At 41.5% G+C, this 20,597-nt stretch overlaps 1 protein-coding gene across 7 annotated transcripts in view; it reads left to right on the plus strand.

Annotated features, from left to right (window-relative positions):
* RAPGEF5 (Rap guanine nucleotide exchange factor 5) overlaps positions 1 to 20,597 on the plus strand; it is a 224,008-nt gene that overhangs the window by 41,259 nt on the left and 162,152 nt on the right. For all 7 annotated transcript variants that reach the window (XM_082693712.1, XM_082693707.1, XM_082693706.1 and 4 more), the window contains exons 4-5: positions 5,121 to 5,242; positions 6,693 to 6,861. In XM_082693712.1, the coding sequence (XP_082549838.1) occupies positions 5,191 to 5,242; positions 6,693 to 6,861 (221 nt within the window). In that variant the 5' untranslated portion in view covers positions 5,121 to 5,190. The remainder of the gene's footprint in view (positions 1 to 5,120; positions 5,243 to 6,692; positions 6,862 to 20,597) is intronic.

Below are 20,597 nucleotides of genomic sequence, written 5' to 3' on the forward strand. Positions count from 1 at the left end.
TCCTGGTTCTCAAGTCAGGGTATGGGCTCTCCAGGTGCAAGTGGATGGATTCCTGAGAGAGTCTGTTTTGCTTCCTCTGAAATGTGATGTTTTATAATATTTGTACTTGGCATGTGCTGCTTTGGGACATCAATAAGCATAGGTCCCTTCTTCAAGGACCTTATCAAGGCTCTTTGAGGACTCTTGGGATATTGAATGGGAGAAGGAATTCTGCTCTAACTTGCCAGGTGAGGATGAGCCCCTCCTTGGGCGCTGCAAGGAAAGGGTAGGGCAGGTGGCAAAGGGTTAGTATTTCTCCACCTTGGCTTGTGAATAAGGACAGGGGTATGAAAGTAGATGGATGGGCTAATGCCCAGTTTTAAAGTACAGCCGGACTAAGAGAATAGTCACTTAGAAAATTGAGGACGTGTTTTCAATTCATTGAACCATTTAAAGAAAAAACAAAAGTGAATTATGAACTTTTTATTTTATCAACTCAAGGTACTAAACCATACCAAAAAATACCAAAACTACATTATAAAAATAAAACAAAAAGAAAAAAATTTATTACCATTTTTTCTTACAGAAATGAGACTGCAATATACCGTAAAGAATAGGAAGAGTACTCAGAATAAATGACACCCCCCCCCCAAAAAAGGAAAGGGGCACTTGGGTAGCACAGTCAGTTAAGCACCTGACTCAGTTTCAGCTCAGGTCATGAGCTCCGGGTCATGAGATAGAGCCCTGCCTCAGGCTAAACGCTCAGAGTGGAGTCTGCTTGAGACCATCTTTCCCTCTGCCCCTTCCCCCCAAATAAATAAATAAATCTTAAAAATGGTAGGAAAGATTCTCAGAATAAGGACATTTCATTAAGTTAACTAACTTTAGCTTTATCACAAACTCATTGTAATATTCCTGTTTTTTCCCTTTGTCACAGTTTGGGAAAAATTTCATCATGGCCTGGATTTGGGGTATAGTGATTCCCAACCTTTTTGAGTAAGAAGACCTCCTTTTTATTGAGACATGACTTAAAATGCACAGTTCTTGAGGGTACAGCTTGAAGAATTTTTTAATTATTATATACACCTATGTAACTATTATCCATACCCTAGGTAATTCCTTAATGTTTCTTTTCTCATCACTGTCCCATGCTACCAACTGCTTTCTAAGCAGACTCTTGGCAGAATCTGAGGTACCAATGAGCAAGGGAGGGAGGGGAGGCTGGGAGAACTACAGTGAATTAATACTTTAAAATCCCATGCTAAATTTTTAAAAAGATTTTACTTATTTATTTGAGAGAGAGACATACAGAACACAAAAGCGGAGTGGGAAGGCCAGAGGGAGAAGCAGACTCTGAGCAAGGAGCCCTATACGGGACTTGATCCCAGGACTCTGGGATCATGACCTGAGCTGAAGGCAGATGCTCCACCGACTGAGCTGCCCATGTGACCGAATATCCCACATTATATTAACCACATTAGTATACATATAGGTTTTGAAAAATATGACCAAGGTTAGACATGATCTATTCTGTTGAGAAAGCATGTTTTTGTATATATGGACTCATGAACCTCTTGAAAAAAGCTTACCCCCTACCTTCCAACCCTCTGTAAGCAATTCATAGCCCGAGGTCTAAGAACCTTCAGTTTAGAGTCCGGGCCAAGTAGACATGACAGGTGAGAACAGCAGTTGCACTCATGGCTGGACCACTTCACATAGAGCCTTTTGAATTTTTTTTTTTTTAATACTTGATATCAATTTTAAACTAATTATTTTTCATTTTTAAAAAATAAAAACTGATTGAATAAAGCTTTGGGTCTGAACATGAGCTGGCTCCTGCGATTCTTTTTAGCTACCACCCAAGTCTCTGTGTAAGACCTGTCATTGCTCTCAGTGCTCTACGTGGTCTCCATGGATAGAGATTGAAAAAAGCATTGGGAGATGTACGTTAATGAGGTTCATGGAAAAGAACCATCTATCCAAGTTAGAACAGATTTAGGGTTCGGTGGGAGTTGAATGGGGAGAGAGCATGTGCTGTGCTATTTCAGAGTCCCCGTGGTTGGGCCAGAACTTCCTGTCCTTCACAATATAAAGACTGATTAGTGCCCGGGGTCTAAAGACAGTGCCAATGTGATTGCCTAGGACGAGTCGTTTTCCTTTGTCTGGTAGTAAATTGAGGTGAAGTGGTCCCCATGTGCTACATGAGAATTACTTTCAAAACTTTGAGATGTTTTCTTTTCCTTTTGTGCTCTAGAAAAAAATCATACTGGTTTCTGAGACTTCAAGTAAGTCTCTAAATACCGTCACCCCATTTACATTTGAGATTAGGGTTCTCTCTGTCTGCAGTACCATGAATGAATTGCTAAAAATGTAACTAGAGACAGAAGGAGACCAGAAACTGGAGCTGAAATCATGTTTAGTGTTATGTTGTAGCAGTCACTTAGCCTGGTAGCTGATCACCTCCGTATCCCAGTGTTCCTGCCTCATAGTGCAGCTGCAGTTAGATCTACATGTACTCAAACGGTTTCTGGATCCGCTACAACACTGAAAATACCCTGGGAGGTAGAACTGGGTGTTGAGATCGCTCCCTTCCATCTATCCCTTTTCTTCCTCCTTGCTCTCCCCTGAGTCCTGTAAGCTTTAGGTATGGTAGCTGCATTCTTGCAGCCCTGGCCAGCAAGTCAGGAGAGGAGTGCAGTGCAGGGGCCCCTAACCTCATGTTGTCTGCTTTGGTGATATTAATCATAGTGTTGCTCTCTGTTCCTAATGGGGCTTTCCCTCATGCAGATGGGTTGTTGAAGGAGATTTGAAACACAACTTAAGAAAGTTGGGGGTGGAGAAGGGGATCCCGAGCACTTGAAACATAGCTTGCTGGCTGGGGTGGGGAGCTCCAATGAGCTGTTATTGGAATGGCAGTGTTCTGGTGATATGGTTCAGTGTGTGGACTCAGCTCTGCTCCCCAAGACAGAGTGAGCCCTTCCCAGTGAGAAGCTAGAGCTGGCGGACTGGGGCTTTGTAGTCACCAGGGTCATCTGGGCCCCATTCAGCCACACTGCGTAAGAATCTACACAGTAACCGAATCCCCCAGGTGCTCCTAAACACAATTTTGAGGAGCCCCAGTCTAGGACACTTCTTCTCCATCGCCTGTGAGCAAGGCAAACATACTCACCCATCTAGCCATCTTTTGCAGTTTGGTTTGTTTAGTAAATGTTTGGTTGTGTCCTGTTCTGGGTGGTCAGACGCTGAGAGCAGGTTGAGGACTGACTGGATTGTTCTTAGAATAGGGATTATGATGATACAGTGTTTTAATCCATAGGATAAAAGTGTTTTACAGGCTCAAAGATGCTGGCTAATTGACAGAGGTGTTGAGGAATTAATTAACACTTTGAGCCTTTAACATGAAAGGTGTCTTATAGAATTAGAAGTTAATATTGACTGTTTTGTCTGATTGCCTAGTTTATTGTGATCTGTTTTCTCCTTTTTCAAGAAACATCCATTTATTTGACAGTTAATCTTTCTAATGTCTTAACACTAACCTGCAACTAAATGTGTCTGGTATTGCCCTAATTGCCTTAGAGTATCTTTCAAATAGGGACACTCCCCCCCCCCGCCCCCCCAAAAAAGGATGCTTTACCTAAAGCTGGAATATTTGTTCAAATACCTCAGCAGAGGGGTGCCTGGCTGGCCCAGTCTGTAAAGCTTGCGGCTCTTGATCTTGGGGTTGTGAGTTCAAGCCCCATGTTGGGCATTAAAAACAAAAACAAACAGACCCCAAACCACAAAACAAATATCTCAGCACAAAAGTTTATTTTTCCTTTTACCCCTGAAAATGTAGGGCCTCATGGCATTTCTTGACATTGTTGGTTACTGTGTGATTTCTAGGTATTGATGGCTATGGCCAGTCACAAAAAATAAGCAGTATTTTTTCTGTTTTAGAAATAAAATAAATGTTGATGTGTTTTGGTCCTTAAATACCAAATACTGAATAAAGACAACCATTTACACGATGCATCTTTGAAAAAAATAAATGGTGACATTTTCATAAGGGAGAATGATTTTCAGTGAAATTTCTGCAAATGAAAACTGTATTTCAGCAAGTTGTCTTCTTTTGGGTTTTCAGCTGAGGCTGATAAAGATGAAAAAGTAGGCATGAAAATACTGCTTGTAATGCCCAGATTGGGGCGTGCTTCGAATATAGCTGTGTATTTTAAGACAGATTACAGGGGATATTTTTGTATGTGTGGTTAGTGGAATCCATCAGACACATCTGGGTTTGTAGGTTTATGAGTTTACGACTTAGGCTGCTTAGATGATATTAAAAAGAATGGTTGTGGTGGTGCCTGGGTGGCTCAGTGGGTTAAGCCTTTGCCTTCAGCTCAGGTCATGATCTCAGTGTCCTGGGATCGAGCCCCGCATTGGGCTCTCTGCTCCCCCCAACCCCCGCCCCGCCACCTGCTTCTCTGCCTACTTGTGATCTCTCTCTCTCTGCCAAATAAATAAATAAAATATACTTTTTAAAAATAATGGTCATATTTATTGTTCTTTGAGACAAATTTTAAGATTTAATGTGTTTGGAGAGTAGCAAACAAAATTCTTTACCGCTCACTGTGGTCCTGACTTTGTGTAATCTTCTTGGAGTTACTTTGTTCTCAAAAAGGCTAGATAAAAATCTATAAAGAGTTGAACAAAAGTTTATCACCATCACCTTGAGGTACTTGTCTTACCAAGAAGAAGCATTATCTTTATATAAAGGATCACTACATTTATTCCTTCATTTGTTCAACTACATGTTTTGAGAATTTGCTTTGTGCCTGGAATGTTCTCACTGTTGAGGTTTAGCAGTGAGTTATGTCTGTAGTCCCTGATATCCTGAAAATGATTCTGAAGTGACGGAAGCCAATATTACTCTTTCAGAAAGATGTACAATTACTACATGGTAGGTGATTTGAAGTAAAAGCACAAGAAGGTGTGATTCTAAGTTTTCTTATGGAAATGATAGTTGAGCTGAAATTGGAAAGATGGGTAAGAGTTGCCTGTTCATTTATTATTGAGTCCCTTGGAAAGGATAATATTAAATATCAATTCTTGGGCAAATGAGTGGCAATAATGTCTTACTATGGATGGTTTTCCTTTTGTTCTAGGAGGAGCTGTGTTGGGTCAGAGCTGGTAGACTGGCTTCTGGAACACTGTCCTTTTGTCCAGTGCAGATCTATGGCCATAGGGGTCTGGCAGCTCCTACTGGATATGGGAATTATGTTATCAGGTCAGTATTTCATGTTTTGTGAAGCATAGAAGTGTTAATTTTATTAAGCTACCAGAAGAAAATTTACCTGATTTTCTAGAGGCTGTTACAATCTGGATGGAAATTGTTTCCACAGGTAAATATTTGCGTTCTCTCACATTTTATAAACAAAAATGACCAGTCATCTTTTGGTTGTTAATTCTCACACCTTTTGTAAAAATAAGTAGGTACTTGCTGATTCATAGACTACTATGTCTAAGCGTCTTTCCCTTACCTCCTCCTCTACTCAGAAGTCTGCTCACAAAAAAATTTTTTTTTATCAGTGACATCTTTAGTTGCTCTAAATGTCTGATTTATCTAGCTGTACTTAAAATAATTATCAGAAACTGATTTTATGAGTGGAATGTTATGCCTTTTTAATTGACTAATCATGAACAATTAGAGATATGACCTATGAAAATTAGCTGTTTAAATAGAACGCAGAATTGATGTTAACTAGCAACTAAAATAGATGGCAGATATGCTTTTCTTAGTTGAGCCCAGGGAATTAAAGGATTAGAAGTTAAGCAATTCAGAGTCTTAATTTAGCTTCATCATGCAGGTGCTAGTTGGTCACTCGGAAGTTCCTTTGTCCCCATAGATAATAAATATTGAGGGTCAGAGAACATAGTAAGGTTCGGAAAGGCTTATCCAAGTCCCAGTGTAGTACAGATGGAGATGTGGCTATAATTTCAGTGAGTCGTTAATACCCAGCACCTGATACTATGATTTAGAAAAGTGGTAACTACCTTTGAGGGATGTTACCAGCTTGCTCATTGAGTCTCATGTTTTGGTGAGCAAAAAAATTTGTGTCAGTATTTTTTTTTAGGTTTAGTCTCCAATTCTTGATCCCTTTTAAAACAGCCTTGGTGGCGCTGACATGTTGAGCTAGATAATTCTGTTGTAGGAGCCTGCCCTGTGCATTATAGGCTGTTCATCAGTGTCACTTTCTGTACCCACCAGATGCCTGTAGCACCCTCCGGTAGTGAAAACCAAAAATGTCTCCACACATTGCTGAATGTCCCTTGGGTGTCACAGTTGCTCTTGATTGAGAGCCACGGCTTGGAAACTTGGGATAGTTTTGTATTTGTATACCACTCCAGTAATTAAATCTGTTTGTTTGCTTTGAGACACACAGAAATTCTCCCCACTTTTTGAATCGTTACTGATTTCACCTGTCTGTGGAGCTGAAGAATCGTAAAACCCATATGAATATGCTGGCTAAAGCCTCAAGTAATAAAAATAGATTGGTCAGTAAGTCCCTTTTCATTCAGTGGGATTGTGAGCATGAATGGACTTAGACGATGTAATTATAGTCCTACGCCTTGATTCTCCCTAATAATTAGCAGGGCTTTTAATTTATTATTTGGTTTATGACTCTCTAAATAATAGACTTTTAAAAACAGATCTTTCCCTTTTTTGTTTCCAACAGTGGACCAGAATTTATACTTTCAAGATACCTATGTTTTCTACCAGTTTTCTTCTGATGAATGTAGCTACTTGTACTGTGAATTTGAAAGGGAAGAAGAATGGCAGAATGGTGTCAAGCTTTTACTGCAACTTGTACCTCTCATTCCGGCTAGAGCTGGCATCTGTGAACTGTAAGTAGATGCTCTTTTGTTCTGATATAAAATTATTCTCAACTTAGAGAACACTTCCTGTTTCTGGGACTGTGCTCTGCTGTTTAAGGTCACCATCTCCTTTAAGAGATAGCTGTCCCGTTCCCATTTCTCAGATGCAAGTTCAGAAAGGTAAAAGAAATGACTGGAGAAAGGTAAAAGAAATGACTGGAAATTAAATCCAGCTAAAAAAATGACTGAAGTGGTATTTGAATCCCAGAAGCGGATGCCTGGCCAGCTGTGCTATTCTCTATCTACTTTAATCATCACTGTATGAGCAGTAATCTAAATTAGAGGTAAAGATGATTTGGCTTAGGTTGAAATAAAATAATAACTGACATATTATCTGCTCTCCACATCGTGACTTTCCTAAGAAAGAGAGCTTTCAGTGAACAGACCTTTCTGAAAATAAGTGAGAAGCAACATTTGGCAAATTAAAACACGTGAATCACAATCACATGAAGATAGTGAATCACTATATGAATAAAATGAATTAAAATTCATTAGAGAAGCCTTGGGCACAGAGCTTGAGTCATGATATGGTGCTGTTGACACGTCTTTGTCTTTCCACGGAATTCATGATAAGCTTATTTTGGAATGGTAAATTTCAGGTTAAAACTTTCCATCAATAATTTTTCCATATTCGGTTTTCCAAATATGTTCCCATACTGTTGACTCTCAGGTCTGTGAGATCATCAGGGCAAGTGGTGTCATTTTTATCTCATGGGTAGGAAAGTGGGTTCCAGGGGAAACACCTACAATCATCACAAAGATCAGTTACTCTTAAAAACAAAACAAAACAAAAACCACAAAACTGGATAGTTAATCCAGGCTTTTAGAAAAGAAATAAGTGTTAGGATAGTAATGAGACACCGTGCTGATAGGTTGACTGTAGAAACATATCTTATGTCAGGAACTATGCTAACTGCTTTGTATTATTTCATCTTCAGTTGAATTCTAGAAGTTAGGACTATTGTCACTATTTTTAAGTGAGGAAAGTGAGGCACAGAGTTCAGTTGGCCTGTCCAAGGTCACACGAGTGGTGAGTGGAATGTTAGGGTTTGCATCCATGCCCATGTGATCTAATACCCTCTCTTCTAACTCCTGCCAGAGTTAGAAGAGTTATAGGGGTCATTCCAATTTCCCCTTCTAAGACACTATGAACAGAAGCTATAAAAATGTTAGACTCTGAAATGGTTATGACTTGACCAGCACCACTGCACATAGAGGACCTTGGAATGGTAAGGCAAAATTCAAATATAATTCTTCATTCAACTGTCTAAGCACAGAAGATGTTCTTCAGTGTAAGATGCTTTTAACAGAGGTCAGAATTTCCTGAGAAAAGTCAAGGAGCGTTTTAATAAGCTTTAATAAGCTTTCCGAGGAGCGTGTGCTTTGGAAGCTAGAGATGACTGTGACTCGCTTTGATGCCGTGGGACTGGCCTTCTCTAGCAGCTCTCCTTCACCAGTTCCCATCCTGCACGCAAGAAGGAGGAGGGGCCAGCCCCCTGGGTGCACACGGGTCACCAGGGGCGTGAGGGCAGCTGAAATGAGCTTGCAGGCAGTCCTCATGATTTCGCTCCACTGCTTTCTCCCTGACTCGGGCAGCGGATTGGAATGCTACTGGGGGAGATGACCTTGTTACAGGGAAACCCGAGTCCCCTCTAGAATCTAAAAATTACTTTCAAAATTCAGTTCCTAATATTAGTTCCAGATTACCTGCAGTCATTTGTCACACGTATCACTGAGCACCAGCGTCACACCTCTGGAGTTGAGAATCACTCGTGCCTTGTTTATTGGCAGGTTTTTTATTGGTGGTGGTGTGAACATGCACATTGGCAGTGGTCATTCCTCTGGGGCAGTTGTCACTGGGGAGCTATAGATCTATCTGTTCCTTCTTATAACTACTAACTATAAACAGGTAAAGTTAATGAACCACAGTGAGTCTCTAATGGCAGGAGATAGGTGTATACACATGTATAACATATGTGTATATAATACACAAATATATAGTTTTTTTTCTATGCTACAGTTAAGCAAACCTCTAAGCTAGGGTAAAATTTTTGGCTAAATTTTGGAAAGCCAAGGTTGAGGTTATCCAGACTTGGAAGAAATTATGGTCAGAGAAAAGGTGCCTAGGGACACTGTCCTCTTCCAGCTGTGATGGCTCAGCCTTCCTGCGGCTCGATGCATGTGATTCCCGTAGTAACTTCTGCTCTCATCTGGTGATCCCCATTCATTCTAACCCCCATCTCACCCCGCTTATTCCCTCCTGCTCCTGCGGTGCTCTGCTCCTTCTAGGACCCCTTTCCTTATCTAGTCAAATTCTACCCACCCCTCAAGGGGGAGCCCAAGTCCTACTTTGACTACAAAACTTACACAACGTCTCCAGTTCCTGTCTGTTCGACTTTCAGAAACTAATGGCACTTGTTGTTTGCTTCTGAAAATTTTCCATTCTTCTGTGTCATTAGTCCTGTGTTACCCATTCTGCTCTCTTAATCCGTTTTTATCCATTCTACTGAAATGGCCTCTCAGGTCCTCTTGATTCATTAACTTGCATCATCCATTCACGAGCTGGAAATCCTGTCCTGTGGTCCTTTTGATATTTGAAGGCTATTAAGGTCTGTATATGTGATTCTGCATTAGGTCCCTTTAATTTGTTGTCTTCTAAATCTCTGCAAAATTATGGGAGGAAACCACTTAACGTCTCTATGTAAACACAATTCTGTACAAATGTATCCTTTTAAAGTGGATTTTTTTTTTTTCATTTAGGAAAGAAGGCTTAAAGGAGGATGGCAAATGGATCTATTGCAGGTTTCTGGGCTAATTTGAGGGGGGAAAATCCCGTTCTATACCAAATAACTTTTACATCCAAACTGAGTAGATAATTTCAACGGAGTGTTGAGAGTACCGTCTCTGGGAGAAAAAATAGCAGTCATGGTATTTTATTCAAACTGAAAGCCAAATCAAGTCCTCCAGAATGGACTTTTTTCTAGCTCTTTTTAAAATTGTTGTTTTTTTTTGTTTTTTGTTTTTGTTTTAAATTTTGTGGTGGGTGGGGTGGGGGGGTGGTGTTGTTTAGAAATGCTGAAGTAAGAGCACAGGGAAAGACAGCCTAATCTTACCTTCAGGACTAGTGAGAAATTGGAGGACTTACTCTGTGAGGAAGCTTGGCTGTTTCACTTTAACCACCCTTACAGCAGCTGCCAGCTTACCAGGGAGCAGTAGGGCTCTGGAGGACTGAGTCTATGAACCTCAAATACACGAAACTGTATTCTCCAATCACGGCAGTTTCCATTTAAGCTGTTATTTAAGGAGTTCTAGAGGATTGCTCAAAGATAACTCATGCTACACCCAGACATGTAAAGAAAAATGTCATGTCTTCATTTTTCCTCTCAGCAATCTATTATTTATTGTCCACGTGAACCTCCATCTTGCTAGGTAGCCAGAAAGAAGGGACAGAAGCCCATAATTGTAGTTTAATCCAGTTAAGTTATTCTAATAAGGTAAAAGGCTGTGGAGCATATTGTGGTAGAAAGGTTAAGTCTGTGCCCACTCCCTGTTCCTCAGGAAGACAGTCTCTGGTATGTGGTGAGTGATATTGATCTCTTAAGCCTGGTAGAGAAGGCTCTCCTGTCAGGGTGGGCCCTTTCCCATCCCCACTGATTTTGCCTAGTGGATGGGCAGTCCCTTCTCTAATGATCCCTGAGGTATAACTGGGGTGTTCTGTTGTCATCTGCTGTGGAGCCTGAGGCTGGTACAAGTTGGGTTTGTCCATCCTGCCTGGCTGGTGGGACTTCCTGTGTGCCTGCTGGTGTTGTGGGTGCTCCTGAGGGTCTGGCTGTGATTTCCACAGAGAGTACATTCAGCCCTATGACCTCTGTTCAAACAGCTCCCTCTCATGGCATCCCAGCCTGTCTTCCTGATTCTAACTATTGAAAAAACAAAAACATGTTTATTGTTGTTATTCTTATTTAGCAGGGTGCTTAGTTAAATGGTATCTTAACCTCAGTCCAGCAGGTTAATGTGAGTTTATTAGCGGGTCCCCTGAGTGGCTCAGTCAGTTGAATGTCTGACTCTTGATTTCAGCCCAGGTCACGATCTCAGGGTTGTGAGATGGAGCCCTGAGTTGCGCTCTGCCCTGGGTGAGGATCCCACTTGGGATTCTCTCTCTCCCTGCCCCTCCCCTCTACCCCCGACCCTCAAACCCCTTTCCCTCTCTTAAAAAAAAAAAAGAAAAAGATGACTTTCATAGCATTCATTATTCCGTGCTCTAGGTAGAGATGCAAAAGGATACTTGAGGTAGATGGCACAGGGTGCCAGGCCTGCAGCTTGGAAGAGCGGCGGCATGTCTGGGCAGCATGAGGTAGGTCGCCACAGCTGCCGCAGGGAGTCACAGCAAGAGGAACTCAGGTTTTGAGAAGAGTGGGGAGCACGTCTCAGATGGAGCCCCCGTAGGGAACACAAGCATTATCTTTACATTGAAGAAAGAAAATGACCTACCTGTGTGTCGTCGGTTCTGAAAGAAGTAAAATACAGTTTGTTACTTGAATTCACAGTAACGTTTTTGTCGTATGTTTGCTTAATCAACATGTACAGAGTTCATGGTTCTGTGATCCATTTCTACATAAAAGGTGTCTCCCTACTTAAAAAATGGGGAAGAATTGGCTTTGTCACTTGGCCTAAACTGGCCTGGAAGTGACAAGAGTAATAAAATCAATCGTAGCAGTAATGATGAACACTTCTTAAAATAGTTTGAAGTTCCAGATGAAGGAGCTGTGGCAAGGCGGGCTGCAGTGATGTGAAATGAAGGCAGAAGGTGAACTTGGAAGTGACCTCTGTGGCAGTGGTTCTCAACCATGACCCTTTCAAAAAGAAGGAGGCGTAATATGAGATCTGTTGAATTAGGCATGGGATGGAGAGCTCAGACAATCATATTCGTACTTAATATTAAGTTCTAAAGGTGAGGCTGATATATACCAAAGTTGAAGTCTACAGTTCTGTAAAGTCAGCCATACGGAAAGTGCTGGGTTAAGAGGTAGGAACCGTGAATGTTAACTAAATCAAAGTTGTAAACTACTATGTAAAGAAGTCAGATTAATGCCATTATGATGAAGATTTTATCAAGCATGGTACTTACCGCCACTTGGCAGACACTCCTGAAATTCCATGCATTTAGCTTTATAAACAATTATTATTTGGAAGGGAGTCTGGAGTCCTTAGATAACTGAATTTGCTCCTCTTAGCTTTAGATAAAGAAAAGGGGCAGGGAGAAGGTCTGGGAAAAGGCAACGACTTGTCACTAGTACTCTTCCTCATCAGACTTTCACTGACCATGAGGTTTGTATGAAGTACAAGTTTGTGCCCTGTGGGAATGCAACTCTATGTGAGTAATATAAGACCCTTTAAGAGGCCAGCATGATTAGGACAAAGTTCAGAAAGAGAAAGTGAATATGAAAACCAGGAACTTTCTCAACAAATTTTAGTAGTAGATGGAATCCATCAATATATACAAGTGATAATACATCATGAAAATCTGGAGTTTATCCCAGGAAAAAAGGGTTTTCAAAGTTTAAAAATCAACCAGTATAATTCATCAGATTTAGTCTAACAGGAAAAACTGTATGATAAACTCCATAGATATGGAGAAAGCATTTGAAAAAAATTCAATATCCATCCGGGATAAAAAGTCTTGGAAAACTAAGAATATAAGGAAACTTCTTCAATCTGATAAACCTTACATAAAACCTATGGCTTAATTTAATAGTGAAAGACTGACTACATTCCCACGAAGGGAACGAGGCTAATACATATCCTTTTTTCTTTTTTTTTAAGATTTTATTTATTTATTTGACAGACAGAGATCACAAGTAGGCAGAGCAGCAGGCAGAGAGAGAGGAGGAAACAGGCTCCATGCTGAGCAGAGAGCCCGATGCGGGGCTTGATCCCAGGACCCTGGGATCATGACCTGAGCTGAAGGCAGAGGCTTTAACCCACTGAGCCACCCAGGCACCCCAATACATATCCTTTTAATCACTTCTCTTCAACACTAGTCAGTGCAATAAGGTAAGATAAAGAAGTAAAAGATATACAGACCAGAAGAAACAATATAGCCACCTCTTTTTGCAGAGGACCCAATTATATAAATAGAAAATCCCAAGGCATCTACAAAAAACCTACTAGAAGTAATAAGCTGGTTTAGCAGGGTCATAAGATACAAGGTCAGTATACAGAAATCAACTGTGTTTCTATTTACTAGCACAAAAAACACTCTGAAGTACTTAGGTACAAACCTAAAAAGTGTGCAAGAGCTGTATGTCAAACACTTCATGAGTAATAAAAAAAAATCAAGACTTAAATAAGAGACCTCTCCATGTTCATCTAATGGAAGACTCCGAATTATTAAGACCTAATTGTCCCCAGACTGATTTATCTTTTCAATGGCAATCATCTCCTTGTCTGTTGGCCTCACCATACCTGCGTAATAATAAAACCTACTTTTGGAAACACTGACCTCTGAACAGGGAGTGTCCTGGTGCTCAGCCCTCAGACTTCTTCTTCTTCTTCTTCTTTTTTTTTTTTTTTTAAGATTTTATTTGTTTATTTGACAGAGAGAGAGATCACAAGTAGGCAAAGGGGCAGTCAGAGAGAGAGGGAGAAGCAGGCTCTCTGCTGAGGAGAGAGCCCAATGCAGGGAGAAAGATGCGGGGCTCTATAACAGGGCGATGAGATCATGACCCGAGCTGAAGGCAGAGGCTTAACCCACTGAGCCACCCAGGCGCCCCAGTCCTCAGACTTTTTTGTCTGCTCTTAACTCTGGCTGTGTCCTCACCCAGTTCTTTATTTAATATCCTCCCCACAGCGGTGATTTCTAAAATTCAGACCCCTGTCTGCCCTTGGCACCCTACCTACGCTAATGCTGCCACCACCCTCCACCCTGTTACCTCCTCTCCTTTGTTGTCCTTATCCTGCCTAACTTTGCCTTGTCTGCCTGACATGTTTAAGCAAGGTAAGAATCCATTGGCATTCTTGATTTCTGAATTGGTGCCGGATTAACATCTTCTAAGTGGGAGATCAGCTTCAAGTCCACCATTCCTATGTCCCAAAACTACCTTTTATATTCCTGACTTTTCTTAATTAGATTCTCATTTTATGCTCTTTGGGGAATAGGAAACAAATACTGGATAAGTAAACATTTTTTGAGTATTTCTCAAAAAAAGATTCATGATGGAACTGGGCACAAGTTTTGTATTAGGATCATAGGTGAAGAAAATTGCCATTTACTACTTTATATTGTATAAAAAATGCTATGAAATCAGCTGGTCTTAGTCTTTGTTATTACTCATCACCCCCTCTCCCAAGGAAACACTAAGCCCTCCAAAATTTCCATTGTTTACAGAAAAGGCTTATTCTAGCTGTGGGAACAGATTGTTTATTTTTATCAGAGTGCATAATTATTTAAGAGTATAGGAATTTTAACAAAAATTGAACTTTTAAACCTGGTTTTGCTAGTATTTGAAATGCTAGCTGTTTACTTAAATATTAACTACTAATCTTCAAATCTTCAATATAAAATGCAAAAATATCAGTAGTAACTAATGTTATTTGATTTTGGATGAATGTGTAACTAAATATCCTGGACTCAGTGAAACCTGTCACTTTCACATTTTACTGGTGTTTGGTAAAAGGCTACTAGTTGTGCTTACAGAGGCCAGATCCTGTGAAAAATTAACTTCCCTTTAGAAGGTTGAACAGAAGGTTGTATTCATGATATCAGACACTGCAAGAAAAATCTAATTCTCATTTTTCTACCATCCCAGTTTTTTTTTTTTTTTTTGTCATAAGAATTTGTATGCAAAATAGATGTGTCCAGAATATAGGTGTTAGAGAAGGGACAGTACTTGAGTGTACTTTCTTACTCTCGTGGAATCAGTGGCTGTTGGATGTGGTGGAGATTGAGTCTGTGTACCTGGAGAGCATTCTCTTGGATAGTGTCTAGGATTTGCTATCAGTGATTCCTAAGAAAGAAAAATCTCAAGTCTGCCCCAGGAAATATTTCTGCAAGAGAAAAGCCCTAAAGTTTCCTTGCCCAACAGTCAGCAAGTACGGAACAGACACTGAGTTGTCCCCGGAGAATGTGAACTGTGGCATCGTCTGCTGACCTGACATCATTTGTTCTCAGTTTGGTGGTGGGAGAGCCCTTCTTTCTGCTCACGACACATTCTTCTCTCTGGGCTGTGGGTCCTACCCCATAGCCTTTCCTTTCCTGCTTTCTCAGTATCTCTCTGTTGGCTCTTCTCTTTAACAAACAAATGATTCCCTTAATCATAATAACCAGAAACCAACCAACCTTTTAATTTTATATCCTCTTCTTGTTACTTCTCCATCCATTTCTAGCCCTCAGCACTAAAGAGGAACTCTCTAGCCCTATCAGATAGAGCGGTGACTGGTCTGGCCTTGGGTTAATCTCCTGCCATTTCCTACTTCCTCGTCCTGGTAATCCTGCTGCAATTCCAGGGCCACTCCTTACCCATCCGAACCTCACCCTGATATCACTGCTCCCAAGAAGTAGCCGTTGACAATCACAGATGAGGCTGAGTGCCTCTCACTTGGGTTGGCGGAGTATCTTAAAGGTGGATTTTGCTATGTTTTGTTTTGTTTTCATAGGTGCGTGTGCTGTGCATCTTCTGCTTGTTACAGGATCGTGTTTAAAAGATTCCTATGTAGTTTGTCTTGGTTCTGGTTTTTTTCTGCACCCTAGAATTCTATCAGCCTCTAGCAGAGGTAGTCTGGGGTCCATCCTAAATATTGTATTTCCCTCTGGTCCCTCCAAACCAGACAAATAGCACAGGACAGCTCAACACCAGCCCAGCTTTGGGGGATTGGGGGTGATGGTGGGAAGTAGTGAACAGGCCTGCTTGACATCCCCCTAGAACTCTTCCCCGTTAGAATTCTGATTTGGAGGTAGGCGTGTTCCCCTCCCTCCTTGGGTCCCAGTCTAGATTATCTCTGTTTAATGTGAAGATTGATGTGTATGTGAATGCAAAAAGCACCCAGACACAAAGGGAGTCCCTGGGAGAGCAGTAATAGCATTTCACATGAAAGCTGACTGAGGCCACAACTCCTCTTGTTGGGTTTCTTCATAATGTGCAGCTCAGTATGGTGTCAGCACAAGTATGGCTGGAAGGTGGTAGATAACCAGCTGTTTTGGCAGGTGCCAGTTATGCACAGTCTCTGCCTCTTGAACTACTCGACTCCAAATCTTTGCAATTCCAACAACCATAAATAGACATGTAACACATTTTCCTAAAGGAACAATGTTATGCATAGTGGTAGCTCTTGGCAGTCCACGTAAGCTATTCAATATTGAGACATAGATGGACAGACAACTCATGCATTTTTGAAGTATCAATATACAAATGTAAAGTGGTCTTATTTGGATATTTCCATAATAAAGTGGCTCCAGTTTTCCACCCCGAAATACCATGAAAACTTCTTCCAGTTAAAAAAGAAGTAGGGTTTTCCAACTCGAAGATGGTATTGGTTGCTTTTGAATCTTAAGGCACAAATGTTTGGCCAAAATCTGGTTGAGGAGTGTGGGTTCTGTCTCGCATATAGAAGATGTATTTTTAAGAACTTCATTGGAAAAATTTCAAACCCATTATACTAATTCTCATGAAGGAATTCTCACTGAGAGAATGCTGGGAAGCCCTACAGGGATACCAGTTAAATCCAAATTGTTAGAAATTATACTGGGCCTGAACGGTATAAAATAAATTCCATTGCCCAGATAATGGCTGCCTTTACTGAGAAGGGCCTCAGTACCTCCTGAGCCCCTTTATTGGAACTCAACACTATGTGACTACAGAGCTGTCAGAGCTAAGAAATGTTCTTGGCTGGGGACTTCCTGTTCTTTTCTGCTGTGGGATGAATTGTACGAATGATTGTCAAATAATTGGCTGGGTCACTATGTCTATACTAGTTATTTCTTAGAAAAAGGTGAGAAGGTGGTAGTGCTTTGTATTGCTATGACTTGAAAGATATTTTCAGCTACTACATCTCTCGTATGTGATATAAGAAAGTCATGGTTGGATGTGAATGGCAAGGTCACTGAAAGACAGAACTGCTGCAGGGAGCTGGGAGAACCATGGAACAGCTCAGGGAAAGCGTTCTTGAGTAAAAGCAGGGTCCTTCAGTTGAATTGACTGGAGGTAACAAGCCAGCACCTTCTGCATGGTAGTCTCAGTACAGAGAGTCATAGAGCACTCCTGAAAGTTTCAGGGACTCCGTTAATTTATTCAACTTCCAGCTGGAAAGTTGGGGTTGTCACTGATGAAGGAGAAAGACTGTAAAGAGGGCAGCGGTTGGCTTGATTTTGTTTTTGGTGGGGACTGGGTAGAATGATACTGTGTTCTATTTGATGGTTTAAAGGACAGAGGCAGCTTTTGCCATTCCTGTGACCTCCCATTGGCACCCTTAGATCCTGCAGACCTCTGAAAATGACTGAAGACATCTGCGCACAGTACCAGCCCTCGGGACTTTCCGTTGGAGAATTCCTGGACCTGGCTTGGGCTGTTGGGAAGCAGGGACCTTGAGAAACAGCCATAGGAATTTGTAAATCTGTCCTGCCTGCTGGGTCACAGCTTCCTGCTGGCACAAACACTCTGGGATGGGTCTTCCTTCCTGGGGTCACTGCTGGTTTCTTTCTGTCTCATGTCACTTGTCATGGCCATTACCTGCTGATGCCAGCTGGGCTTTTTCTGCTTCCCTTCTCTAACCACCGACAAACCACACAGAGCTTCTCTCTTCCTCTTCTGTTCGTTGATCCCCTTGAGTAATAATGGGAAAATAGGCAACTATTACAGTTGATTCTTTTCTTTAATCCCCCCCCCCTTGCCCTGTTTCATTACCTGTTTTGATCTGACATGGGAGAGCTTTGTCTTCACTGGATTGTAATGATGTGTGTTTCTATACATAAAATCAACATTTATCTTCTTTCATAAAAATAAATTTGTTGGGTAAAGAAGGTCTGGTATTTCTGGGCATTTTGGCATAGATCTGGAGAGGGGACACAGTGATTAGGTATTAGCCTTCCCTTTCTCTAAGCTCTTCCACTCTTTACCTCTTACCACCAGACCCTCTCCTAAGACCTTACTCTGCCAGGTCAGATGCGGGTACCGGCCAGCGCAGGGGGTATGGGGGCACATGAGCGGGAAAGGAAGAGTTCTGGTGAATTCTAGATCTTTCACTAGGCTGTAGATAATCTCTGAAGGTTTGAACTCTTAGAGGAGCAGGATCAGGTCTCAGTTTTAGAAAGATAATCCTGGTATCTATAGGAGATGGGACACAAGAGGAGAACCCAGAGACAAAGAAGTTGGTTAGAAGATAGTAAAAATAATTTGTGCAAGAGAAGTAGAAGGCTTCAGTTGTCAGTGAGGTTTAACAGGGGGGAAGTGAAGGAAACAGAGGGCATGGCCACAGGGCGACCACGGAGCTGAGTTGTGAGAGGCATGAGGCGGTAGGAATACAATGTAAGTTATGTTGACTTCAAGGAGCCCATAGAAAACGAGGCTCCTGGAATTGCCCCCCAGAACCCCTTTGAAGGCAGATGTAAAGCAGGGTGAGCTCGGGGGAGATTCAGGGGCTGGAGAATGACTTGAGAGCTCTGGGCACAAGTCGTGGTGGTTGTGGTGATAAAAATGGAATGGGGACTGGGGCGCCTGGGTGGTTCAGTGGGTTAAGCTTCTGCCTTCGGCTCAGGTCATGATCCCAAGGTCCTGGGATCGAACCCCATATCAGGCTCTCTGCTCAGCAGGGAGCCTTTTTCCCCTCCTCTCTCTCTCTCTCTCTCTCTGCCTGCCTCTCTGCCTACTTGTGATCTCTCTGTGTCAAATAAATAAATAAAATCTTTAAAAAAAAATGGGATGAGGGCTGCAGGATGGCTCTTGGGAGGTCACTTCTGTCTGTCTTACACATACTTCCTTTGGAAACATTTTTGGTTGTTTTGTTTTGTTTTGCTGTGTTTTGCCAGGGCATGTTTTGTGCTGGAAGAATGACCAAAGGTAGTTTTGCTTCTGAGCAGGAACTAAATTATCTGTCAATAAACCATCAGTGGTTCAGCGGTGACTCATCAGGTAGCCATTATCAGTCACATACACAAGAACTTCCCTTCCCTTGGAATTCGGCGTTCCTTTCAGCAGTGTATTGAAAACACATTCACGACGGAATCTTTGCTGGTGCGAAATACCTCATCCCATAAACTCATTGCTGAGCTATGTGCCAGGGTCTGAAAACCAGGAGCTGGCGGGACGAGCCCCTGCTTCCCTGCAGACGCGGACAGTGCCCAAGTCCTTGCTGGTGCCCGGGTGCTCAGTGTGTTTGGCTCTCAATTTCCCGTCCCATCTGTCCAGTGAACTCAACTTAACCCTGTACCCCTGGTTGGATGGCTTAGGTTAGAAAGGATTGCAGATCTCTTCTCAGGAGAACGTCATGTATGTGGAAACCTCATGAATAGATAATTTTAATAATAAAGTTCAGTGTTCAAAATATGCATTATCAGAGTAACTTGCTTTTTAGGGAATATGGGGATTTATAATGCTCACTTCGCACTGTCTTTGTTGGGTGGATTCTTAGCTTGCATTTCGAGCACTTTGCAGCACAGGTGGTTAAAGGACTTGACAGCGCCAGCCCCGCTTCCTACCTACCTACGGCATGCAGTTCTGGTAAAGGCGAATGGCTTTTCATCCACCGCTCTGATTTAGAGGGTTGGGGTTTGTTGGTTGGTTTGTTTGTTTTCTATGAAAGGTTTTAAAAACAGGAACAGGAAGCCAATGCCAGAATTGATCCAACTTGCTTTTCCCTTCTTAAAGATCTTCTCCTTAGCCCTCCTGCCCCACCAGGCGAGTGCTACAGCCGACCCCCGGCTGTCTCCGAGATTGAAATCAATCCTTGCCCTGCCATTCTGGTTAACACCGCCCTGCAGGGCAACTAACCCCTGGTCCCTCAGAGTCCATGGAAGGTGGTGAAAGGGATTGCTGTGGAATAGATCTGGGAGATAATTACCTATGCTCAATTAACATTAACTTTTTTTTTCTTTGACCAAGCCAGGAAAAAAAGATGTCATTTTATAAAATTTGCTTTAAAGATAATTTTAGTACACCTGAAACTAAGGTAATACTGTGTGTCAAATATGCTTCATTAAAAAAAGAAATGAATATTTATAAAAATAAAAAAAATTTTAAAAATGAATAATTTTATGTTCATGGATACATTGTTGTGGTGAAAATATTTTCATGAGATACATTACAAAGGTGATTCTCCTAAGCCGACAAACTAATCTTATCTTATATGTTATACCTCATTTTAGTTATTTAGCATATTTAGCATATGTGCAGTTTTCTTGGCTTCTCAACTGGGCTGTGGCATTTTCTTTTCTTTCTTTCTTCTTCTGTGTGTGTGTGTGTGTGTGTGTGTGTATGTGTGTGTGAGGGCTTAGAGCCTTAGAGTACTTTAAAAAAGAGTGAAGAACTTCTGCTGCTGTTGTATTTCACATAATTTCTGTCACAGTATTAGGCCTATAATAACATTTCAAAATATATCGGTTTTGGGTGAAATTCAGATGTGGCAGGAAATTCATGTGTCAGATTTTCAAAATCTGGATTTCATTTAGACTAGTAGGAAATTTTGGTACCTAACCACCTTCCAGTTGTATCTGTATA

This window comes from Mustela nivalis, assembly GCF_964662115.1.
Source record: "Mustela nivalis genome assembly, chromosome: 12".
NCBI classification, from domain to species: domain Eukaryota; kingdom Metazoa; phylum Chordata; class Mammalia; order Carnivora; family Mustelidae; genus Mustela; species Mustela nivalis.